General features: G+C 40.4%; 1 protein-coding gene across 2 annotated transcripts in view; it reads left to right on the forward strand.

The window, feature by feature from the left end:
* The first annotated feature begins 1,468 nt into the window (after positions 1 to 1,468).
* The window catches only part of LOC136438179 (centrosomal protein of 72 kDa-like), a 92,154-nt gene continuing 66,551 nt past the window's right edge, over positions 1,469 to 27,071 (forward strand). The window contains exons 1-6 of one of the 2 annotated variants that reach the window (XM_066432917.1): positions 1,469 to 1,744; positions 11,021 to 11,186; positions 12,178 to 12,332; positions 14,306 to 14,367; positions 15,006 to 15,055; positions 15,382 to 15,428. In XM_066432917.1, coding sequence (XP_066289014.1) covers positions 1,681 to 1,744; positions 11,021 to 11,186; positions 12,178 to 12,332; positions 14,306 to 14,367; positions 15,006 to 15,055; positions 15,382 to 15,428 — 544 coding nt within the window. In that variant the 5' untranslated portion in view covers positions 1,469 to 1,680. The remainder of the gene's footprint in view (positions 1,745 to 11,020; positions 11,187 to 12,177; positions 12,333 to 14,305; positions 14,368 to 15,005; positions 15,056 to 15,381; positions 15,429 to 27,071) is intronic. The other variant, XM_066432916.1, reaches the window with a different exon arrangement.

Genomic DNA, 27,071 nt, shown 5'->3' on the forward strand with positions numbered 1-27,071 from the left:
CAGAGGTTTTGAGCGAAATTAGCACTTTGAAATTTTTTGTCTGGGAAAACTCGGATTTGCATTGAAAACGACGTAGAACGGCCTAATAAGCTGTTCTAAGTCATTTGCAAGCGATTCCGAGCGGTTTGGCGAGAAAAAACGCCAAGATGAAATTTTACCGGCAAAGGCCGTTTTATGCTTCAAAACGTCGAAATAGGCCTTAAAACAGAGGTTTGGAGCGAAATTATCACTTTGAAATTTCTTTGCGGGAAAAGGCCGGATTTGCATTGGAAACGACGTAGAACGGCCTAATAAGCTGTTCTAAGTCATTTGCAAACGATTCCGAGCGATTTGGCGAGAAAAAAAGCCAAGATGAAATTTTACCCGCAAAGGCCGTATTAGGCTTCAAAACGTCGAAATAGGCCTTAAAACAGAGGTTTTGAGCGAAATTATCACTGTTGGTTAAAGATAGAAAGATACCATGACAAAGTTGAAAGCCCGACAAAAACGCCTAAAATCACGTCAAAAACCTGCCGGACCCACTCCTCTGCTTGGAGAGTACTGTTCTCCCTATATCTCGACTTAATTTGAAGACCTGACGATTATGTCTGGCTCCGGATAACCCTAAGATAGTCTGCCACCTGATAGGTTAGATTACCAGTCGATGTCTCTATATTGACGCTAGAGAAGGAAATTGTGGAGGACCTACCTTGGCGCGGCCCTTCCAGCGCTCTCTGAAGGCAGTAGTGAGACACCTGCAGCTGGTGGCGCTGTCCCACGGCTGAATTTTCCACGCGAGCGGCTGATAGGTCCGCGCGGCGTCGAATTTGTCTGAGCGTTGCGGCTGACAGGTCCGCGCGGACGGCTGTTTTTTCCGCGGCGCGTCGAATGTGTCTGCGCGTTGCGGTTGATAGATCTCTGCGACCACCGAATGTATCTGGCCATCCCGTGACGTACGTTGTACCCCGTGCGTACGTTTAGCAGAAATTTATGAAACTGCGTAATGCAAAATTGTCTGGACTCTCGGATTGCGGAAATTCTTCCGCTGAAGAAATCTAGATCTTCAACACGATTCTGGTTGTTAACATTCTGAAATTTGGATGATAACGTTACATCATGTATCTCAGATCGGGCGTATAATATACTGTTAGGCTTGCCCCTGAGGCGTCGCCAAAAAACTCCGGTCCGAGACCAGAACGCACGATTCGGGTACTAGACTGGGTACTAGTAATCAGGCTACAAGGCCGCGTTACCGTCATCGCGCACTAATACCAGGAAGTCTTCGCGGACGACCAAAACTCCGAAACCGTAAAATGTTACGAAGATCGAGTTTTTCAGGAAACATAAAAGATCACACACTGTTTTAATAGCCGAAAAATCTGTAGTCAAAACTACCGAGAATTCTAGGATTTGCGTCTTATTTCAGGGACTATTTAGCTTCTATAAAAGAAATTCAAAAAAAAAAAAAAAAAAAAAAAAAACACATTCCGAACCAGAACCTGAACTGAACACACAAATTAACAATCCAAATTATACACTCTCGAACTTGACACATTCATACAGCATGAAGTAGACTTCATACCTGACATTTTCTGAGGCTGCAAAAATTTTGCTCGAACTACTTTATATAGCCGTGTCACTGACAGGGGTCGCGGATACGTACTGTGTTCTGCGACAGTCAACACCACAGACGTTTGAAAAATGGCGCTCAAGATTACGGAAGATTGGGTCCGGGAGAGGGTAGAGCTCAACTACGACAAGCTCGGTAAGTATGGGGCAACAGAATGCCACGGGAGGTCTACAAAAATATAGGCATCCACACAGAAGTTTTTGAAACCTGAGTTCGGTCACCGTCTACTTACAAATAAAGACTTTATCGTCAGATTTTTCTGTCCTAGGATAACTTGGTTTAATTTCCATTGGCGTTCTGCGATCGGGGAGGTCGGATATACAACAGTCTACAAGTTATAATTTATATGTATGTGGGTTGGTAACGGATCTGATATCAGACTTCTGTCGGGTTTTCGCTGCAGCTTTTCCCGATGTTGGACCCGATACAGACCCAGAAATCAGGCCAAGTCAATGGAGTTGACGCCCATTGCTTTCTTGGTAGTCTTCCTAAGGCTGCACCAAGTAATTTTTATGGATGACGTCCGCGCGCACATTGATTTTGGTCTGTTCCCAGAAAAAAAACAAGAATTTCCGCTTCCTGTAACTATGACCAAATTGTAAGATTAACGTAAAACTTGTCACGCGAAATGCATAAATAAACACATGTGCCGTATAACGGTGGTGTACATGTGCACCACGGTCAAAATACCAGTAGTAGTACTAGTACGCAAGATGGCGTCGAATTCCACAGAGCATGTGGGTTCGGACGCTAAATATGTGAGCATAAAAGTGAAAAAGGGCGGCAACGTTGTTGTTGTTGATTGGTACGCTCTCGATGTCGGTCAGGGAGAGCTGACGTTCGCGCAACTGTATGAGAGACTTGTAGCGGCGAGTGAGTTTCAGCCGTACAATTTTAAGCAAGTCTTGTCAAGATCAGCTACAGTGCATTTCTTCTGCAATGACGAGAATATCGGGAGAGGCATTGAAGTTTACTCTGGCCTGCAGGTGGGGCGGGCAACCAAGCAGTTCGGGTGTTTCATCCGCATGGAGGTCGACACGACAGCTGCCACAACTGAAGCTCCTAGGCCCAAGTCTGTTTTTGAGGTATGAAAAGTTCCGTTCTTTAGTCTGTTTTGGATCAAGTACTATGTGCGAAATATACATTCATTTATTCTGCATGGATAATGATCATTTATTCGTTTCTGGTTATTTATACTTGTTGGGGAAATATGTTTTTTTTATTTCTATCATTTTTGGTCCATATTTGGCTCTTGAATAATTGCTATTATTCATTAGGATTTCTAAAGCATAAATAGAAATGTAGTAATGCATGCGAAGAGTTAATCACCAACTAATTTTGCCTTTTTGATATACTATGTTTCTGCAGGCCTGCAAAATCAATGGGACATGGAAAGAAACAGGACAGGACAACAACTGCTGTTCAACTTCAACTGATTTATTCAAATTATTGCTGTTTTCATGATGAATAAAAGAATTGTTAGTTGTTACACTGTGTTCTCTCATTCAATTTGTGTCCTAACATGTGTCGTCGACTATTATTTTTCAAATCTAGGCATCTTTCGGCCCTTCTTTTTTTTTTTCGCGCTCTCGCATTAGATCTAGGGTCTCCAAAGGACGTCATCCATAAAAATTACTTGGTGCAGCCTAATCCTTATATATTCCCGACGAATGTATGGTTTTCCCCACAAGAGGTCAGGTCCGGATCACTGTAACGTAATATGACCAATTTACTATTTATCTTACATATAAAAGAGAGAGATGGCTAAGGATCATACTTCTTTATTGCTCATGAGAACAGGCTTTGGCATAATACACCTCGACATGTGGACATGACCCAAACTGGAAGATAAGTGGTCCTGCACGATAACTGGTCATGTTACGTTAAATGCATTTAAGTTTGCGTTTGTTTTTATTTCGCGTTAAGGCGTAAATGGACTGTTATGTTAAGTTCGCTGCAGTGCTATACTTTACATACTGCTACAGTATTGGACAAAAATGTTTGCGGTGGTTTGAAGTTTGTGGTGAAACCGGTTTTAAGTTTGCTGCGAAAACCGCAAACATAAACCATTTATGCATTTACAGTATTACGATAATGTAGCAATGTCTCATCAGAGGAATTAGAGATTTTTAAAATTGTTTTCTTAATTTAATAATTACCACAACTTTCCTTGATAAATCTTCTGTCAAAAACCAGGTCATTGAATTATCGATTAGAGTTGTTAGATAAGTTTGTTTCGTGTTTTTTTTCGTTTGGGGTACTCGTTTTTTTAATTTTTTTTCATATTTTTTTTTTTTACCTCCACCACTATTGTTATTGGTGGATACAAATGTAGTTGACCAGTATATTATGCTGTTTATAGCAACATCTCATGTATTCCATATTCGTCTTTTCAGTCAGATTTGTGAAAACTGGCCTGGTATACCGGCCATCTTTGCAGATGGGGACAGACTTTATGGATAGATCGATCCATCTTGATTAAAAGACAATTATTTGTTAATTTATCTGTTTTGTTCCCATTATATTCAGTTTGCCAAAATGAATCTGGAGGGTGTTCGTTACAGTAAATTTCAAATTCTCAGGAAAGACATCTCAGGACACCATGAGTTAAATCAGTAAGCGCCAGAGAGGCCCCTGTCATGTTTGTACAGATTAGACTATGTAAATCGGTAGTGAATAACTGTTCAATGGACTGTACTACGTAACCAGTGGCTAGATATGGTTAGATGACTTAGATCAGTGACAGACCATTCTCCTTATAGCAGAGCCGAACCCGCGTATACATCCTTCGGGTGAATGTAGGAAGTTTCTAGGACGCAGATTCAGCTCTGCCATAAAAGAATGTGACAGATGATCACGTCAGCACCGCACTGTCAAAAGCGACTGCTATGTCCGTCCATGCGTCTGTAGCCCTTGCCGAGTCGCTGTGCGGTTTCCGATTAGATCTGAGAACTAATCGTCAAAAAGTGTGCTTTTTAGTTAACTTGTCGAGGATTTTTGAAAAATTTTGGTGCAGTTATCTGGCATTGGTGACAATGCGCCGTGCAGATATGCGGAGTCACTAACAATGCAGTGAATGGGAACCGGTTTGGGATTTTGGGATTCGGTGCAGTTAAATGGAAGGTGCGTTTATCCGAGGTGCAATTAAGTGGCTTCTACTGTATTTCTAAACAATTATTTGTGGTTGGAACTGCCTTCAGGACATGTACTTATCGGGACATTTCAACTGTGACATCGGCCCGGAGAAGGGGTGTGTACTTTATTCAGGTTCTCTCATTTTACGTTTCAAAGCCGCAAATTTACCTGGAACTGTGCCCGAATCGTACTTTAATTAGGGTGCGTACTTTAATCGAGAAAATATGGTAGGTCATCTAGGTCCCCTGGGATACTACACTGGCATATTGTCAAAGTAGGTCATCCAGGCAGCTGGGGTCAAAGTCCAAAGCAGGAGGTTACATTCCAACCCTTTGGGGCAAAGTCCACAGCAGGAAGTTACATTCCAACCTGTTGCTAGTGTTAGAAATTCCTGACAAACAAACAAACAAACAGACAGGCAGACACACTCACACAAGCACACAAACCACAACAGTACAATGCATGCTACCATAGACATCTTCTTTGGATATCCAGTATGAACAACACCAATTTACAGTGCCATAGACATATTACATTAACAGATCACCCACAACAACAACCGTCGCCATGGTAATGTCTTTTTTATCTCCATGAAAAAAGGCTTTTTCTTGGAGATACTGTTTTGCGTGCATTTGGTGTTTGTGTGTATGTTTGTGTCACCGGATGCTTAAAGTCAGCATAACTGTAGAAGATGTACATGGATTGTAATGATATTTGGTATGTGGGTAGGTGTTAGGAGGAGGAAGGTCAAGGTCGATTTTGGGCCCCCTGGTATGTGTCACTGGAACTGCAATGGCGTATTTGTCAAAATCTTCTAAGGAGAATAACTGAAGAAAAGATCGACAGATTGTCATGTTATTTGGTACACAGGTAGGTTGGACAGAGATGTACACACTGAAGTGCAAATTATGCAAATGAGACTGAATTTGCATAAGTAAGGAGGAAAATCGTTTGCATGTGTGTCGCTGGATGCTTAAAGTCAGCATAACTGTAGAACGTGTAGATGGATTGTAATGATAGTTGGTATGTGGGTATGTGCTGGGAGGAGAAAGGTCAAGGTCGATTTTGGCCCCCCTGGTATGTGTCACTGGAACTGCAATGGCCTATTTGTATAAATATTCTAAAGGAGAACAACTGAAGAAAGGAGCGACAGATTTTCATGTTATTTGCTATGCAGGTAGCTTAGACAGAGATGTATACAAGGAACTGCAAATTATGCAAATTTGACTTAATTTGCATTAGTAATGAGGAAAATCTATATCTGCAGTGTTGTCCATTGCATATTGTGGCACCCCTACCTGTCAGTAGCTATTTATAGCGAAAGTGGGTCACTTTTCCCCTTGCCCGACAGTGTGGGTCATACCATTGAGCAATATAGAATGGGGGGAACTGGTTTTATAAAAACACAAAGTTTCATGGAGATTTGGAGTCCTAAGACTCTTGTTTCCATTGCCAATCTTGTTGTATCTGTTTACTAAACAAATGGTCGAATAATTAGTCGTAATATTTGTCGGAATTATGATGCTAGATGAAAGAACAGAAATACAGTCAAACCTGTCTATAGCGGTCACTCAAGGGACTGGCCAAAACTGGCCGCTAAGGACAGGTGGCCGCTATGGAGAAAATGTTGATTAATTGACCACGAGTGACACATGTTTTCAGTACCCACTGAGATACATTTATTCACCGTACAGTACACATGTAAACATTACATAGGTAAGGCACATTTTAGAAATTCGATTGTTGTTCTTTTACTTCTATTATGGGCTTGAAAAAAGAATTATTGTATCTGCCAACTCCAAAATCCATGGCTTGCTCGAGCTTCATGTCTGAACAGACCAGCATCGCTATACTCTACTCTTGATCCTTCGCGACTGCTTCGCTGCGGGCACACGCGTCACCAACGAGTTTTAATCATATGAAACAAAGTCCTACGCAGCAAAATGCCACCTAGTTAGTTAAGAACAAAATATATGTTGCTCAGTTGCCACTTACTGTTCGTTTTCGACCGTTTTCAAACATAAAATCGTGGCGACAATTTTCCTTAGTCTGTTGTTGTTTGCTTGTCATGATCGGCTTCTACCATTATGCTAATAGGGTAATGAGAGGAAGGTCGCTCTGTTGAGGGCTTATTTCTTTTCAGAAAATTGCAACCGCCCAAATTTTACATCATAGTAATGTTATTCATATCTAGTTTGAAGCTTTTGGTTAAGTAATTATCCTCAGTGATAGTTTGCAGCAAAATAAATTTAACACACTATACCTCCGCAACAGTGGTGTCTTCCGATGACCTTTATACTGCTCCGCCATTTTGAAAATCGTGTTTGGGCACATTTTCCGATGAATTCCCGGGGAAAACGGAAATATTGGGCCGACATTGAAACATTCTTGTTTTCTTTATTACTATCCTGTCAAGTTGAGTTCACATAAACTTGATAACTGCGTGAAAAAATGAAGATTTTGAACCTGGCGTGCGGTGGCGATGCAGCTTCCACCGGCGCACATTGACCGTTATCGGCAGTGTTACTGTACTCGCGGGACCGAAAATCGTCTGGCCGCGACCGCGTTGGACAGGTGGCCGCTATAGCCTAATTCTTAATGCTTATGTCAATGGGAAAAATCCAAGGGACCGACAAAAAGTGACCACTATGGGCAGGTGGCCGCTATGCAAAGGTGACCGCTAATACAGGTTTGACTGTATACACAACAGTAACAGAAAAGTACAATACCCTGAATATATGCTTTAAGCATATAGTTGTATAATATTTGTACTAAGCCTTAGTACAAATATTAATCATCTGTAAAAGCCATTGAAAAAGGATGAACTATGTATGATGTTACTTTTTCTTCTCAACTTGTCATTTATGCATATAGAAACATCAACAACATTACACACTATTTACAAATTATTGTGTAGTGTTGTAGCAATCCAAATAATTTCAAATCCACAAATTATCCACATAATATTCATTTTGAGAAACTTAATTGTCAACAAATATATTGTTTAGATGTGAGAAATCTCTGTGCTCTCTCTTTCTGATTAAAACTTCCTTGGTTACATCTACAATATTGCCACAAACCACAGGGTTCTCATGTTATACATCAAAACATGAGCCAGAAGGGTACACTTACAACTTGGACCTACGAGGTCTCCTTTTAGTGCTTCTTATGCTTAAAATGATTCCAATGGGGAGAGTAACGTCTGCCCTGTACTGCCCCCCACCCCCATTTCTGTATTTTTAGCATTTGACCCCTTCTAGCTCCTCATACATGTAGCTGTATGAGATTTGGTGAAATCATGTTGCATTTATCATCTCAAAGTACATTTTGTAAAATTACGACTCAATTTGGTGCATGGTTTACCCTAATATTTGGCAAAAGTATGTTGTTTTGTGATATTTGTACAGCATTAAGCAGAGGTACAGTGTAATTGAAGCTTTAATTAAGCTTCAGAGGTACAGTGTATCTGAAGCTTTAAGCTTCAGAGGTACAGTGTATTTGAAGCTTTAAGCTTCAGAGGTACAATGTATTTGAAGCTTTAAGCTTGATACCCAGGACAGCTTGTAGTATGATGTGCCAAGGAGGTACTACATTTGTAAGTGATGAATAAGTCTTATGTACTTCACATACAAAGTAGGAAGGAAGGAGCATGCACTTACATGTACTTATTATATAACCTGGCCGCATGTTTCAAAACTGTAATTAACATGAACTTGTCAATTGCCCTGATTTCAGTGGGTCCCACCAAGGAGGTTTAGGCGCACTTTAGACTTGTCACGCTTTAACGGAACTGGGTCACTTTAACTGACCCGTGGCGCAAGCGGTAACGCAGCCCCGCTGCTTCGCCATCTGGATCAAATTCCGTGGATCCTAAGGGCCCGGATTAGGGGTGGATACGGGTTCGCTGGACCTGATTCGGACCTTTGTAACATCCAAAAACCGAGTTCAAAAAACCTGAAAGCCAAAAACCTGAGTCCAAAAAAACCTGAACAAAGTTCAAAATAATATATTTTTCTATTTTGTTTGATAAGACATGTTTTGAGTCTCCCCTCTGACAAAAAAGGCATATAAGTGCAACATTCAAATATCAAACACTGGTTTATCTTGAAAGTCTTCTCACCAAGAAACTTTTATAGTCGTGTGTGTCAGTATTAATTCTCTATGCTTAATATATATATAATTTGGTCTAATAAAACAAAACATCAACTGGACAGGTTCAGGTCCGGACCTGAACCTAAATCTCTGGACCTAAACTTGGACTTGGACCTTATTAAGCCAAACCGGTATCCACCCCTAGCCCGGGTTCAATCCTAAGGGTCGACTCTCGAGCCCGGACATGTTGTAAGCGATTGCATTCGTCATTTCGGATGTTGACGTAAAGCCGGCGGCCCCGTGTATGAGGGTGCTTCAGGCGTAAGCCTCATGCAAGCATCAACCTCTGCACGTAAAAGAACCCAACACACTTATCGAGAAGAGTGACCCGGTGTGCTTGGCCAAGAAACGTGAGCTGTGACAAAGCCGCATTGCACTACCACTATAGCTACTTGAAAAAGCATTACGCTTCACCATAATTGGATGACTGCTTTACCTACCTTAGTGTCGCTTATCGTTACTGGTCTAAAGAGGAAATAAGCGTCACAGGTAGGTTTTTCGTGGAACCGACCCAGACCACATCCCAACCCTGGTCTGCGCCGCTTCAGCGTGGGGCCGTACTAGTAATGGTTCCTCTCTGTGTGTAAAGAGAAACTGGCTCCGGCTCCTACATTTTAGGAGGTCATGATAATGAAGCCTGCGTTAGCGATAGAAGCATATTTTCCTCATTCTGAAACGTTACAATGTGCAATCATCATTGAAAGTTGTCGAATGTTTCAAGTGCAATGGCCTGCCACCAGTGGCTGCTTCTTTGGTGTTCTCCTGTGACCCGATCAACGTGCCCGTCTTACAGTACCGCCAGCACGGCGAGGACGAACGCCGGCATGTTCAAGCCTGGGTCTTGCCCGTTCCTGTATATGTGTCTCATCCTCCTTTTTTGTTGGGCGGCGTCTCATATGCAAGAAAACGCATGTAGCACACATAAGAAATATGAAGTACTGCAAGACGAAAAATAAGCGGCTCTTCTACCCCCATTTTGAATCGCGCGCGACTGTAATATCTTGCGCCACGGGTGGCGCACTGCGCTTCCGCCCGTAGGTCTAAAGACAACCGAAACGGTATCGAACCGGTTCGCTTCAGTATAAGCGTGACAAGTCTAAAGTGCGCCTTAGACTACTAGTAGCACTACAGCCTGTGGCTGTTCTAACAGCCTTGAAACAAGGTTGAAACAAGGTTGAATATGTTTTAAACTCTTTGTTTCAACATCCACCCAATGATTTAAAGTATAAACTACAATGGTCAACCATAGTGCTGAACTAATGCTACATTTAATATGTAATGTGTCAGTCTTTGTGCTCAAATTCTGTTTCAAAGATCCTTGGTACAACTATGGCCCCGTTCATGATTAAAAAAATAAAACGGTTTGAACCGTTTCGGATATATTTTGAATTGAAACGGTTTACGTTTTGCGTCAGCGATGCAAACAAGCACCCGCGCTGAAAACGGTTTACATCAAATTTGCATATTATGCAAAGTCTGTTGTGATCCCGCACCTCGAGTTGTTGGCCGTAACAAGATTTTACTATTACAAAATGCGGCCGAAATATCCTATTGACAGCTAAAACTTTCACTTTTCCGCGCGCTAACCAAAAGTTGTACTTCAATTGGCACTGAACTGCTGTCCTGTTGAAGCAGCGTTCCTCCGGGCCCTTGGCGATTTCATCGAACACCTCCTGTTTGCGATGAATGCCATCAAGTTTCCTCTGGACCTCCTGATACCCCCCCCCCCAAAAATAGATATTTGTTAGAACCCGACTTGGGGGCCATAGCAAGATGTTAAGATTGAAAAATGCGGCGAGAATCTGATCGACAGCCAAAAACTTTTACTCTTTCCCGCATACACGGGTGTACGACGTCATAAACATCAATGTGAATCAGTTCCGTAACGCTTTTGCGTTCATGATGAGAATTCCGCGAGGAGTAAAACGAAAGGAAACCCTTATAGAGCGTTCATGTTCACAGGTAACACGGTTTACTTTTAATTACTGAAACGGTTCGAACCGTTTTACTTTTTCAATCATGAACGGGGCCTAAGATGGTATATCAGGGCTCGAAATTCATTTTGGGAAGTACATGTAGGCACAGATGAACTTTCATGCTCAGGTTCTGTATTATTTTGTACAGATGATGTGCGTTCTTTGTCACTACCTGGTACATATCATGAGAAGATCACAGAGCTGGGGACAGCGCTGGAGGGTTTTAGTAGACTGAAGCACCTGGACCTGTCACGGAATGCCTTGCACAGTCTAGAAGGACTTACCCTGTTGAGAATGTTGGAGAAACTCAACCTGTATCCTTTATACTGTATATGTACTGTGTGACACTTTCAACAAATTCTATGAGTATAGCTCCATTTATTTGGATGATTGACATAATCAAGGGCTTAATATGCAAATCAGGAGCTTATTTGCATAATCAATGATGAACTAGAAGTCCATGATACTCTCTAACATGTGACGTGTAGCTGAGAAAGAGAGGAATACAGTTACTGTACAGTATTGATATATATAAATTAAGTAAATAAAGACCTCAATTGCATAATTATTGAAAATACATTTTAATTCCATACATGATGGGAATTTCATACTGATGGCATTTTGAAGTAAAAAACAAGGTAAACATAATTGGACATAAGCTATGCAAATCTGGATTTAACTTACATAGTTTATGAGGAAATACTACTGTACAGTAGCCTTCTTTGTTAGACTTTATATTTTGAATAACTTGAATGTGATATTTGGATACTGATAGATAAGTGAATCAACTGATATGATTTATGCAAATGAGGACTTAATTGTATAATCCATGAGAAACATTTATGATACGCCAGTCATAGGGGTTGACATTATTTGTCAAAGGTACGTAGTGGAACTCTGAGACAGTTTTCAGCAAATCTCACATATCTGACTAGTACTCATACTTTATGAGTTTATCGGATGATTTGGGAGTCCAGCATAAAGTTCTCTGTGCAGTATTGGTCCTATTAAAAATTTATGTTGTGTACTCATTTCAACATTCTCGTATAGCAACTGTCTAGTTTTTTCTCCAGTTTAGGAGTGACTGCTCATTGTTCGAGGCTGTATAAGAGCATTGACTCCACTACATGACAGTATGAGCATTGAAGTTTAACACATTGATAGTGGATAGTGTTTGGAGACGGCACCACCTCTTTGTTCCATATAATGTACTCTTGTGGAAAGAATTTTGACTCTTATCATAGAAGCATGACTATTTTTGGTGTAAGTCTTGTTGTATGTATAATGTCCTTCATCAAGAACCAGATATTATAACAACATTGCCACCTTGAAAGAATTGTTCCGCCTCAGGAGCAATCAACACCTGCAGGAGTTGGATCTACGACTTAACCCTGTAGCAAAAAATGAGCCAGACTATAGACTGTTTCTGGTGCACATGCTCCCTAACCTAAGGAGACTAGGTAGGTTACAGATACAGATACAGCTCTGTTCCTGAGCTGGCTATTGGTTATTAAACTAGAAGGGCAATATTTGCAAGCAAAAAACAGGATATCTCACGCCATATCCCTTTCCATGCAAAAATGGGCTGTTCCAAAATTTACCCCTGGAACATTCTAAAATGACTTCTGCCCACAAATGAACTATTGCAAAGTCATCCCAGTCTGAAATGGAGCTTTCCCAATTCAAACCCTATACAAGAATGGACTCTTCCACAAGGACCATGGAGGACCATTCCAAAAACACTTCCACTCAAAATATGGACTAACTTTCATAATCACCCCAGTCCAGAATTGAGGTAAAAAAAATGCACCCACCATGCAAGAATGGACTCTGCCAGTGCCATCCTCATGTAAAATGGACCAGTCCAAAACACTCAAATTTCTTGCAGAACCGGTCCAAGCCAGAAAAAAATCAGTGGTTTTTGGACTGATTAGAAAACAGTACAGGCAGGTGGTCACATGTTTGAGGGCTTACCAGTCCAAGAAAATGACAATTTAAAGCCAAAAAAGGGCATATTTACCTAGCCCTCATTACTCTCTTTCTAAGATGTTAGCTGTGAGTGGGAATTTCTAGATGAGTATACAGACGGTGAGGTGACTACAGTTAATGTCAACAATGGCCAATCTTAAAATTATACAGTTCATGTGATCCGACACATGCACTTGTACTCATGCAAATTGACACTTGAAATATAAAAAAAAGATGGCACAAAAAAATGCAAATCAGGTTACTTGTACATTTCTCCCTTCTTTGTGCTCATAGTCAGCTTATTTTCATGTCCTTGGAACACGTAAATCCATCAGTGAACAAAGAAATATAGAAGCACTCGCGAGAGCTGCAATCACAATACAAAAGGGGGCATGTATATAGCTATGTTTCCTTTTTTGCATATAAGTGATGTGAAGCAGCCATAATCATTGTCCCAGGCACCCCCATACCCAATCTCAGGTATGTGGTGTCAATACAAGAAAGGGCAAAGGAGCCCAAAATATTTTCTAAAATGGCCCAGATCCCATTTTTAAGCTGTATGTCAAAAGTGTAAAAGGAGTCCTTTCAAGGTGTGTGTCCAAGCAATGAATATTATGCACCCCATACCAAATTTCGGGTCATTCATTTTTATTACAGGGCTGCAGAATATATTTGGTCTGAAAATGGCCCCAAAACTGAAATGAAATAATATCAAGAATATGAAAAAAAATGGGAATATTAGCCCAGGCCCAGGAACGACTGAGATCAATGTATTTGAAGATTTCAGTGACAGGAAGAGAGGAAAGAGGAGAAGAAACACCTGAAAAAAAAGCATATTTCACTCCCATTATACCTGTAAAATATGATAAAATTGCCAGTATGTTAACTTTGTGTTTTCCACTTATCAGCACCTAAGGTAGAAACATGAAAAATGTAGAATAAATATGTTTGATTCTGGCAGAGAGATCTACAGTGGAACATTGCAAGTGTGACAAGAGATCCACATGTACATGCATAATGATTGAATAGAAATCAAGGCTTTTGATTGAAAATAGTGGGTTGCAGTTCAATTACCAATGAAAGAGCAGTAGATATACATTGTATGAACATATACATTTGTAACACTGTAGTTATGTACCAGCCATACTTTGTACATGTACCTTGTACAATTGTTGCACAATAAAGTTATCTCTATGATCGACAAAACAAAACTTATAAAGCTTTTGAAAATAATGTTTCATTCAGAAAAGGAAAAAAAAAGGACAACCCTTATTCAGCAACCACTCAAGGGATTGAGGGAAAATATTTAATGAAGACAGGTGGTTGCTCAGGACAGGGAAGGATAACTACAAAATATTTGACTGTAATCATTGTACATAGATATAAATAGTGCATGACTTGTGTATGTTCCACTGAGACATTTTGTGTTGTTTGACATGTCTGCATGTGATTGGTGGTTGTACAGATGACAGACCTGTTCGGGACACAGAGAGGAAGGCAGCCCTCCTGCATTTTAGTTCAGAACAGGTAGGTAAGACTGTACAATCTAATTCGGATTGCCTATATTTTGTAATCCAAGTGGGCCAGATCATGCCTTTAGTGGGAATTGAATTAAGTAAGTTAGCATTGTGAACTTATTTGACTGCAAAATAATAGGTGTTGTGGAAAAATGAAGAAAGCATTGATGGTGCCCGTAATTTGTCTCATATCGAATTGTAAAGGCTGGCCACAGCAATTTGTACATTAAATGAGAACGAGCATTAAATGCATGGCTAACACAACCCAAGCCTCATTTCTATAAGAAACATCTTTTGGAAAGATTTATGCTCTTCGTTTATCCAATATGTCGATGAAGGTTAGACATCCATGAAATAACTTGCACAAGAGTACAGAACAGTTATTCATGCAACTGGATAGATTTGTAAACAGTGAAACGTTTCAGGTAGCACCCATCCATCGGAGGATCATGACACTGAATATACAATGTCATGTATTTCCGTTGTATGATTACTCTGGTACAGAATCATTTCAACCATGAACTTAAAACACAGCAAAATCCTCTTTTCCCCATCTACTGTGAAATGAAATGAACCTTCAGAAATAAATGATTTTACAGTACGATTGTGCTTGTCCTTTTTATTGTATTTTCCTTTTGCCATGTCTAGGCAGTCGACTTTGCAGAGCAAACTCCAAGTGCAGATGTTACAGCAGGAAGGTACATGTGGACTTACACGAGCTTTCAAGTGATTAGCTGTTACGTCATGCGTAGTATACATGAATCGCGGCATATGAATACAGTACAATACAAAAGTCATATAAGTTATATGATTGTACATTCGTTGCAAAGTTTAGTACATTCAGAACAAACTTTCCTTTTTAGCATCAAGCGCCATGCATGCCTCTGCAGAAATTTTCTTGTACATGTAGTTGTTAACCAGAAACCATTGGATATTGCCCTCAAATTTGATTGATTGGAATGACTTACATGTGAATGCAAACTTCTGTGTGTTTTATTCAATGTTAACGTTCTTTCGTACGCAGGCCTACACATCCAAGGGCAGGGTATGTGAAAGGATTGTATTCCACAGGTCAGTACGTACAAAATGTAGAGATGTACATTACTTCAAATTACACGTGGTAGTGTGAATATGGAAGATTTTTTTGAGCAAGAATGGAGGTTGCTTTCTGATGCCAGTGGTGGTAATGTTGTGTCAGTTGTTCATCTGATTGCAGAACTGTAGACTTGTGCCTCATGCGTGCAGCACGTCAGGCCCATTTACCAGGCACATTTGGCATCATCTTGGATTACATGTACCAAGGAGGTCTACCTCCTTGTAACCAAGGAGGCTAAATTTGTCCAAGAAGAAATTGGAAAGTATATTTAGATACATGTACATCGCAGCCCTTGTCAATATGGTTTTGTTTGGTTTTGTCAATGAGGTTATAGGGAAAAACCTCATAGTATGATATGGTATGTTAATTTCTATTGAATATGTACATGTAGTGCAAAAGATCCAGCTGGTACAGTTGAAGGGTAGAAATACTCTGTTGCATACTAATTGAATACATGCAGTACACACAACCAAGGAGGTTAAAATAACCTCCTTGACACAACCTTGCTTGCAATTATGTTGTTCATATTGGGGTTGGTGTAAAAGCCGGGGCCCCGCGGGGCCCCAATAGCGCCCCGCAGCGCCCCGTGGGGGGACCCGCGCGGCCCTGTTTGCGGAAGAAAGTCGCTGACGAAAATCGACGGAAGTCGCGGTCGACGAAAGTCGCTGATGTCGCCACAAATTAGTACACACAACCGATTGTACATAATGTATGTATGTATGTATGCATGAATAAATAGAAAACATGCAATAACCTGAAGTTTACTAACGCTTAAGTGGTGATTGGAAGAATCGCAGTCTTTAATTTATAGCTATTTATTTACAGTTACATCTCGCAAAATACCGGCCTTCGCGCAACAGGATCCTGGGAGCTATATAACGCTAAATCCTGGCATTCCCTGTGATGCGATGTGCCAGAAATACACACAACCGATCGGGTCTATTATGCAGTGTACAGTGTAACCTACCCTACATAGCAGGCTCTGAATCGGCCTTTTGGGGTGCTAAATAATACACATTTTGCAGCCAACCCGTAACCATCAGCCCATCAGCCACCCCCGTAACCATTTGCCGGCAAATATGGCGGGACTTTGTAACCTTTGACCCCTGCCAGATTTACATTAAAAATTATTCTTTTGTCTCTAAGTCTACGAATTGCGACATTTCCAGGAACAAAGTCTAAAATGCCATATTTCACAATCAATAACATACAGAAAAATTCCTCACAGAACGTTAAGAACGCCAAAGTGTCACGATGCAAGTAAAAAAGAGTTCCCGGATGTGCGTCGTTGGTAATACCCCATTCCACTGGGACGGCGATCTCACGGCGACCTCAATTTGGCCAGAGTGCCGTCAGAGCGCCATGCACGTCAAGCGCGCCGTCACCTCGGCGATGGTTTTGGACAGATCGATCGCCGAGGATGGCGATGGGGTCAAAGGGCCGCAGCAAGGGATCAAAGGGCCGCAGCGAGCGCTCAAGGATCGCAGCGAGCACTCTACGAGGATTGAATGGTCTTATCTGTAGTTCAAACAAATTTCATTCTTGAAGTGGTGTATCTTGAATTTCTAGGAATTTTGTGGTCAAATCATAGTTTTGCTCAAGGGTAAATTGACGAATAACTACAAGTCTTAAGATCTTAAGACAATTTCTGCTTTTTTGCGTGGAGAAGATGATCAACTGATAAAATTCGCGGGGCGGAGTTGAAAATGATAAACTCTTTAAAATCTCGCCGCCAGGCCGATGGGTGTCTCCCAGTCTGTGCGCTGTGATTGGCCCGCTGGTTGGTTGGTCGATTGTCCGGTGGTACATATGATGCGCGTGCCGTTGGCAAGGCAACGCGTCTTGGGAACCACCCCATGCGCGAAGTGTACCGGATATCATATCATGATCGCCTGACCAAACCGGCGTAAAACAAGGCCCGATTACGGCGTAAAGGACCTACGAATTACTGGTATGCTTCGCCCCGTTCTCTTATATATAAGAAGGAAGCCACAAGCTCTTACTACTGTTTTATTTTCGCTGCAACTGGCGGCCAAATTATAAATTCTTCCATGAGGCCCAGAGGCAATGCACGACATGTGCACCAAGTAACTTACTACATGACGAATTTGACATATCCGGCGAACGATCTTAGTACACACATTTAGTACATACATTATGACAATCGGTTGTGTGTATTTGTGACACATCGCGTCACAGCGAAGCAAGTCAGCGACTTTTGACCACAAACAAATGTGGAATTAGGCACCCTACTTTAGACAAAATGTCCTCAAGAGCAGCCTCTCAAGACGTCCAATGTTTTCCTTCCATGTTTTCCCGGTCAATTTCTCCGGTAACGTCCACTTGATTAAAAAATCGTCGATTCAAGCCTTCAAACAGCCCCAACATCGCTCCTCGCACCAAATATCAATTTCCGATAAAACCCCGCAGATTTGTGCCTTTTCTTCTTCGCAGCTAACATCTCGTGAACCGCGAGACTTGCTTGTCATTGTTCGAATTTTCGTGACGCGGCGTGACGTCTCAATACTAGTTTTCGTGGGTGCGTGTAACTCGGCGTCATGAAGCATGAAAAACGTTTACATACGGAAAGCCTGGTGATTACGGACTTTTGTTGTTGCTTTTTTGTTGGCTATAACTAGCGGTGAACTGGGGAAAACAACAGAGAAAACGTCAGCCCGATGCAACCCGCCAGAATTGTAGTGGAGCACTGGCAGTGGGGAAGGGGCCCACAACGCTGTTTTTTCCCTCGGCCCACCAACTCACTGGCAACCACGGCGCCTCTGTTTGTCTGCTATAAGGCCACCTTAGGTTGTCACCTGTCGCCGGCGGGAGATTATGGTCTGAATCGACTTCGCATGCTGTGGTTCATTTAGTGATAATAAGAATAACATTTGGCCTTTATAATAGTGCAGGCATCGCGGGGTACCCCGTGGACTCGGGGTACCCCGCGGGGCCCCGGTTTTTACACCAACCCTTCATATTGGACAAGAATCCCTGTGAAGAAACTTTGACATTTCTTTTTAAAGACTATGAATTGACAAATGACTACTGAATTTGGTTTACTCCACTACTTTGTAAACAAACATACATACATGTACATTAGCCTGACTATCCTAACCTCCTTGACACACAACCTTGCTTGCAATTATGTTGTTCATGTTGGACAAGAATCCCTGTGAAGAAACTTTGACATTTCTTTCTAAACATTTAAAGATAATGATCACAAATCTCCTCAACCCTGTAACAGCCCATAGAATCTTGGGGTGGGGGTCAGGGTAACATATTTCTGGATGTATGACAACAGCATACAATGCCTTTTTTCCTGGGTGTGAATTGGCATCATAGGACACCTCCAGAGTGAAACATACAACCACAAACAAACAAACATAGATACATGTACTTCTGCCCAGGCCACATGCCCCTGAGGCACACTAGTGAAACTTTCACTGAAAGTGATCTTTCTTGATTAGCCATGTACAGAAATTGGGGTCATCTGGTCAACAGCGTTTCAGGGTGTCAAGATTCAAACATTTTCCTAGGGAGCATGTCCTGGCTCTGGCAAAAAATATGATTGTCTGGAAGGGGTGATGCCCCTCAGAACTCAATCTGAAGCCCTTCTGTATTTTTTTTTCACAAATAGAGGTGTCATAAAAATTACTCCTCCAGCTAAATTCCCCCCCTCAGAATGCAGGAAATAGCATTTCAGAGGGCTAAGATCTTGTCAACACTGCCTGAATAGCTTTTTTTAGCGACGGTCTTGAATTTACCGTTTAAGCATTGCCAGAAAGCCCCCCATGTGCTTTGTGAAAGTTTGTATTGAATTTTGTTACGTTACCAGGGCTAAACCTTTGGCTAGGCTTGTTGGGTAGCCCTCTTACATAGTCTTAGATACTGTGATTGTCAAAGAGTGTAATTGTAATTGTAAAGCTTAAGAATTAGCAGGGCTAATATGTAAATAATGTAAAGGTCAAGTTGAAATATCCTTGCCAGATCCTGGGGAAAGACCATAATGTGAACAGCTTTACATGCCTGCTAGAAGCAAGGGGACAAACAAAACAAAAACCTTTGCCTGCAACCAAGTTCAAAGCAATACCTAATGTTATATGTACATGTATAATCAGTGCACATTAAAGTATATAGTATTATTACATGTGTGTACATGCAGCAGCACCAGGGACAAATTTTCTGTGATGTGTCCAACACCTTTACCAACACTCAAACTGACTGGAGTAGCTTCTTCCCAGAAGAATGCCTACCTAGTGGCTGTGCCCTATGGATCACATGACTAAGCCACCACAATGGCATAGGCTAGGGACTGAGGCCAGAAGGGCTGGCAAGTTAGGCTGTCTGACAAATGTCTTTCTGAAAGGATAGTACAAGCACATAAGTGTACAAATTTACTGTATAGATCTGGATTTTCTTGTCTGTATTGGTTGGCATGGCACTAGTTGGTCTTTTTTATCTCCATGAAAAATGGAGATATTATTTTGGGTGTGTCTGTGTGTCTGTCTGTGTGTTTGTTTGTGTTTCCGCACTACTGTAGTCAGCATAACTCAGAAACCTCTTGATGGATTACAATGATATTTGGTATGTGGGCAGGTGTTGTGAAGCCAAAGTTCAAGGTTGATTTTGGGCCCCCTGGTATGTGACCTTGGTACTGCAGCAGAACTTCCGTTTTTGTATCTTTTGACCTGAACGTGCTGTGGTCTTGATTTTTGGGTGGCAGATAGCGTGTGATGTAATAAAAAAGTGGTGTAGGTTTGAGCCCCCTAACAGCTTGCTCTGGAACTGCAGTGGCGTTATTGTGAAAATCTTCTAAGGAGAATAACTGAACAAAGGAACGACGGATTTCCATGATATTTAGTAGGCAGGTAGCATAGACATAGATGTACACAGTGATGTGCAAATTATGCTAATCAACCCTTAATTTGCATAACTAATGAGGAAAATCTATATTTGCAGTGTTTTCCATTATAAGACTCAAATTCATGTAACATGTGGTTTAAGGGACGTGGAGCATCAGCAGATACCAATTATGCAAATGAATTCCTAATTTGCATAATTAATGCAAAAGTGCCATAATTCATCCAAGTGGAAAATGATAGGACTGATAATATTGCATCATGTCTAAGTTAGATGAAGGTGTTTATGACCAAGCATATATTATGTTAATGTGTAAGACATTTGCATAAACAGAATAGTTCATGGAGATATGAGGTCGCGGAACTCTTCTTGTAGATATTTCATTCAGAAAGACACTGTGCCTTGTCAGATCTTATGTTGATAGCTAACAAGCTATGAGTATGACCCACATACAGGTATTGTACAGTCACTTTCACTTGCAGGCTTTGCTCCAATTTTTATCTCCATGAAAAATGGAGATATAGTTTTGGGTGTGTCTGTGTGTGTGTGTGTGTGTGTGTGTGTGTGTTTGTGTTTCCGCACTACTGTAGACAGCATAACTCCAGAACCTCTGGATGAATTTAGCTGATATTTGGTATGTGGGCGGGTGTTGTGAAGCCCAAGTTCACGGTCGATTTTGGGCCCCCAGGTATGTGACCTTGGTACTGCAGCAGAAATTTCATTTTTGTAACTTTTGACCTGGACGTGCTATGGTCTTGATTTTTTGGTGGCAGATAGCTTGTGACATAATGAAGACGTGGTGTAGGTTTGGGCCCCATAGCAGCTTGCTCTGGAACTGCAGGGGCGTCATCGTGAAAACCTTGTAAGGAGAATAACTGAACAAAGGAACGACGGATATCCGTGATATTTAGTATGCAGGTAGTTTAGACAGAGATGTACATAATGAAGTGTAAATTATACTAATTGGGACTTAATTTGCATAGTTAATGAGGAAAGTCTATATTTGCAGTGTTTTCCATTATAAGACTCAAATACATGTAACATGTAGTTTATGGAAAGTGGAGCATCAACAGATACCAATTATGCAAATGAATTACTGATTTGCATAATTAATGCAAAAACACAGGGATTCATCAAATTGGAAAATTGTAGGACTGTCAATATTGCAACATGTGTAAGTAAGATAAAGGTGCTTATGATTAAGCATATATTATGTAGATGTGTATGTCATTTGCATAAATAGAATTGTTCATGGAGATATGAGGTCGCGGAACTCTTGTTATTTATCTTTTTTTGCCTTCCCAATTTGATACATTGGTGGGGAGGGGAGACTATCAAATATATTCAAACAAATTCTGAATCATCTCTATTTCTATAGTTTTAAAGGTCCAAATATCGTATTTCTTCATCATATCAGGGGAGTAGCTGCACCCTATAGGCTGTACTAGTTATAACACTGAGTGTTTTTGACATTTTCTGCCACAATGGAGCATGAATACAGTACTTGTCCTTGTACAATGTACATCTGTACAATTACAACATCGTATTGAAAATTCCAGTGACCCGATGCAATGTATTTTTTGAATACTTCGGCCGAAATCTAGTAGAAAGGAGAACATCTGCCGACCCTTATTTTTCAGGACGGTAACTGGAAACACAACATTTTTTCGTAGGACACATGCACAGTTAAGCAGTCCCCACCCTGAACACCCACCCCAACAAAGAACTAGACTATTTCATGGCCATCTACTGATGGCAGCAGTAATTGGAGCTTCTAATCCCATGCTCCATAGACTCATGATAAAGGGAATCTTCTTAAAGTCTGCAGAGAAGTACTAATAGCAAGATGCTGTCAATTAAGGTATTGAGTTTCATGAAGACATCTTCAATCTTTGCAAATGTGGTGGTACATTACCCTTTTTAACACACTGAAGTAAGTAGCTGTTTGGCATCCCATTCTGTATTGATTACATACATGTAGTTAGGCAGCAGGGAGAAGGTTATTATCTAAAAACATTTGGATGTAAAGGCAGATGAGGTTGACAATGCCAAGCTTACTAAGTGTTTCAAAGTCAATTTGGTTGCCTCGCTACGAATGACATGGATAAGCTCCCGGTCTCGACGGGCTCCCAATAGAATTTTACAAAACTTTCTTTAATTGTTTAAAGCAGCCCATGCTAGAGTGTTTTAACTTTTCTTATGGGGAAAATCAATTATCTGACATACAAAAAGTAGACCTTATTTCGTTGATACTTAAGCAGGATCCTGCGGGACAGGAGAAAGATCCTTCATATATATAAAATTGGCGCCCTATTACCCTACTTAATTGTGATACACGTGTGTTATCCAAATGCCTCGCCCTTCATATGAAACATGTTATCTCTAATTTGATATCTTATGACCAAATTGTTTTTTTACAGGGGCGTTGTATTAGTGATAACATACGGAGAATTTTAGAAATTATGGAATCTTACGAGAAATGAATTGCCCGGTTTAATTTTCATTACAGATTTTGAAAAAGCCTTTGATACTATTAGATTAGACTTTATTGTAAAAGCACTAGAATACTTTGGGTTTGGGAAATCCTTTATAACATGGATAGAAATTCTTAATAACGATATCTCTAGCAAAATTATAAAATATGGTTACATCTCTAAGTCTTTTCACCAGTCCTGCGGAGTCCGACAAGACTGCCCCCTATCTCCATACCTTTTTATATTAGGAGTTGAATTGCTCGCTATAAAAAGTAGAAATAACATAGAAATTAAAGGCTTAGACACTTTTGGAATTAAATCTAAAGTCTCTCAATATGCGGATGATTCCAACTTTCCTTTTACTCCAGAACTTGGCTGTCTGTATGCATTGGTCAACGATTTAGAAAATTTTGCCTTATTATTGGGATTATGCCCTAATTTTGATAAATGTAAAATATTGAGGATTGGCTCGCTAAATGGTACAAACTTTTATTTACCGTGCTCTTTGCCGATACTTTGGACAGATGGTCCTGTCGACATTCTTGGAATTCATATTCCAGTACTTTTTTCTGATATCATAGAAAGTAATTTTGATTGAAAATTTGTAAAGATAGACAAGATATTATTGCTATGGAAATCTAAATCTTTAACCCTTATGGGAAAAATTATTTTGGTCAACACTTTAATTGTACCTCAATTTATATTTCTACTAACCTCTCTCCTGTCCCCTCCCCCTACCTTCTTTGATAGATATGAGAAAAAGATTTTTAAATTTCTATGGGGAGATGGACCCGAGAGGGTTAAAAGAAAAACATTGTATGCTGCTTATGAACAAGGAGGGCTAAAGCTTAGAAATTTGCGGGCTGTGGATTTAACCTTGAAAGGCTCTTGGTTACCAAAATTGTACCTGAATAAGGATTGGTTTTGCTCCAAGCTTATATTCTTATCTAGTTCTACATTTCGCACAAAAACGTGTTTCCTTTTTCTCAGCTTAAAAATGCGGATTTTGAATCTCTTCGGGGAAAAAGATCACCTATAAGTACCTTTTTTACGCATGTAATACAGGCTTGGTTGAGGTTCCAACTAAGACATCGTGGATTTAGAAAATAGGTTTTTATCATATCCGATGTAGAGTCCATTCCAAGTCACCAAGAGGGTTTTATAATAATATTTGTAACTAGAGTTCCACGACCTTATACCTTCGCCAAATGATTTTAACCTTTATGACTGATGTATTAGGAGTGTTTCTCATCAATTATAAATCATACCAGTTGATTGTCTTAAAATATAACATGTCCAAAGTATGAGCTTAACAAATTATGAGCTCAACAAAGAAGGTTATGCTAATATTTTTCAGTAATTATGCAAATGAGGCCCTTATTAGCATAATTTGATTCAATGATGTTTACATTCACATAACGTCCCGATGCCAAAAAAAAGTATTGAATGTATGAAATTGCCGTCATTTGCCAGTGTGGAATTAGAGAAGTTACTCATTAAGTATGCAAATTAGCCCACATTAGCATATTTTCTATCTATAAACATTTCTCTCTTCCTCAGTTACAATTTAAATAGTCATATCATGGAACAAAGCGGATTTTTAAATTTGCCTCATTAATTATGCAAATTAGAATCTGATTTGCATAATTATTGTCCAATCATACTAAGCATCACACAAGCTATCTACATACCAAAAATAATGACCATCCATCAAGCCCATCTTGTTATAGTATTTCCTCATTAATCATGCAAATGAGGTCTTCATTTGCATAGTTCATATCAATTAATATTTCTCTCTTCCTCAGTTACATATGTCACATGTTTCAGAGTCCTATCACGGAATTTGGCGGATGTATAAACTTTCCTCATTAATTATGCAAATAAGATACTGATTTGCATAAGAGGTGTCTAATCATGTACATCATCACTCAAGCTATCTACCTACCAAAAATCATTACCATCCATCAAGCCCTTCTTGTATTCCCTTTCAAAGTCAGACGCAAAACCTGCTCCTGCAGTTCCAAAAAAGCCGCTAGGGGGCCCAAACCCACACCACTTACTCTCTGTCCAAAGATCTATGTACCACTCAAAAATAAGTTCCATAACATGTCCAGAACACGAGATATCAAACCAGGAAGTTCCGCTGCAGTACCGTAAGAAGCCGCTAGGGGGCCCAAAATCTAATCGTTTTTAGGTCTCATCAAAACCTACCGACATACCAAATACCAAGACCATCCATCAAGGCGTTCTTGAGTTATTCTGTGCCACTACAAACAGACAAACAAACAAACGCTACCCTCTGCATAACCTTCTCGGCGAAGGTAATAATTTTGATAAATTTCTAATAAAAGAATCTGACAGACAATACTAGTAGTTCTAAATTTTTCTAAAAGATTGAATATAAAAATATGAATTTATTTGAAGTCGATTAGATAGTTTAGAAATATTTTGAAAGGAACTGCACAAAAATCTCTTTATTTAGAATAATTTCTAAACATTGATATGATTCTTTCACTTTGAGAAATATTTTTAAAAAATGGTAGAAAATGGTTAACAATGGTAGAATGGTGATTGCCCCCATAAAAGTAGTTGCTTATCCGGCCCTTCTGTCTGCTTTTGTATATCTTTAGACTTCACTGTGAGACACTGTTGGGTCCTGTGTGGAAAGCATTCATCCCTATACTTCGCAAGGATGTGTGAATTGCTTTCTTCCCAGCCCTCTAGGACCCTGTTCATACTAAATCGCGTAAATCGCCGAAATCACGATAATGTGGCTTAGTATGAACGCTCCAAATCGCATTTGAAATCGCCCGAAATCGCTTTCCGCGAAACCACCTCCGGAGGTGGTTTACTCGCGATTTGCCTGCATTCCGACTTAGTATGAACGCTCCAAATCGCCTTGATGTGCGTTGGGCGCTTTACTTTGCATATTGACCCGGTCATGGGTCAAGGGGGCATCTGTAAATTCAGTCTTTCCGCTCATTATACGATGTTCATCTACCTCCTAGCTTGTTGGAATATTACACCGAATGCGGCGGAAATATGTCAGAATCGGGCGGCGATTTTGGCGTATGGACCGACGAAAATGCATGTGCTGATGGCCATCTTCGGGGATGTGGGGATTCAGAAGAAACTCAAGGGATCCCACCGAAACCAGAGCGTGTTCGCTGAAGTGGCGACTGCCCGAGTTGGCCAAATACGCGAAAACATGGAAGTAATGCCGCACTATTAAAGGTAAAAAAACTCAAGATGAAGTTCAAGAAGGTCATTGAACACAACAGTAAGAGTGGTGACAATCGAATAACGCGTCCGCCGTTTATCAAGCTGTTGGACGCGATTTTACAACTCGCGCTCGTTCGACCCCAGGTGTGAAGGAATGCGACTCAGGGCGATTTCGCGATTTCGCGATTTGCACGATTTAGTATGAACGGGGTCTAGGGCTGACGTCACTGTTGAGTTGCGCAGTGGGGTGCAAAAATTGCGAACACAAATTTGGTCCTTACACTAAACTTTTGAACCTTTTTTTTCTTGAAAATTTTGGTCCATTTTGGATACTTTTGGGCTAGAAGGAACAAGTAGGGTCTAAGCTTTCCCAGTTTGGTCAAGATTTGTATGTTTCAGTCGTTTGGTTGGAGTAAGGAGATATCTTTGTGGTTTGGTTTCACATGCTTCGAGTGGACTGTTCCAGGCTGGAAGTAGGTCAAAGTTGACGGTTGTTTTCGTCTGTCAGCTGTTACGAGAGAACGAGCTGGTCAACTGTCTATTTTCTTTGCATAATTCTAAAGTAGACAGATGGGGCTTTCTAGATCAGGTGCATAAGAATTTTTGGGGCTTGCAATGAAGGTGAATACTTTTCTGAGCCCTTGTTTTAGTGCTTTAAAGCATTACTGCCTATGGGCAAGTCTGTCTCTTGTATATGCCCTCAAACCTTTTTATAAAGATGTTAAAAATAATGGTAAAAAATGGTAGGAAATTGTAAATGATGGTAAATAATGATAGAATGCCGTTACCATTATTTAGAAACTGTTAGAAATATCATATTCCATATGATGAATATTTCTTAAGTTTTAGAAAACCGGAGAAATGTTTATAAAGTTGAAATCACATTCAAAATATTTCTAAAGTATGAAATCTCTCACACAAATAATTACAAGAGATTGAAAACATTTGTAAATTAGGACAATAACAACCCTCTTGTTGACTTGGAATGGACTCTATTTTCCGAATTCAAATATAATCAACTTATTTCGGCTATCCCTTCTATTTGGAAGGCCATGCTAA

Source organism: Branchiostoma lanceolatum, chromosome 7 (genome assembly GCF_035083965.1).
Source record: "Branchiostoma lanceolatum isolate klBraLanc5 chromosome 7, klBraLanc5.hap2, whole genome shotgun sequence".
NCBI lineage: Eukaryota > Metazoa > Chordata > Leptocardii > Amphioxiformes > Branchiostomatidae > Branchiostoma > Branchiostoma lanceolatum.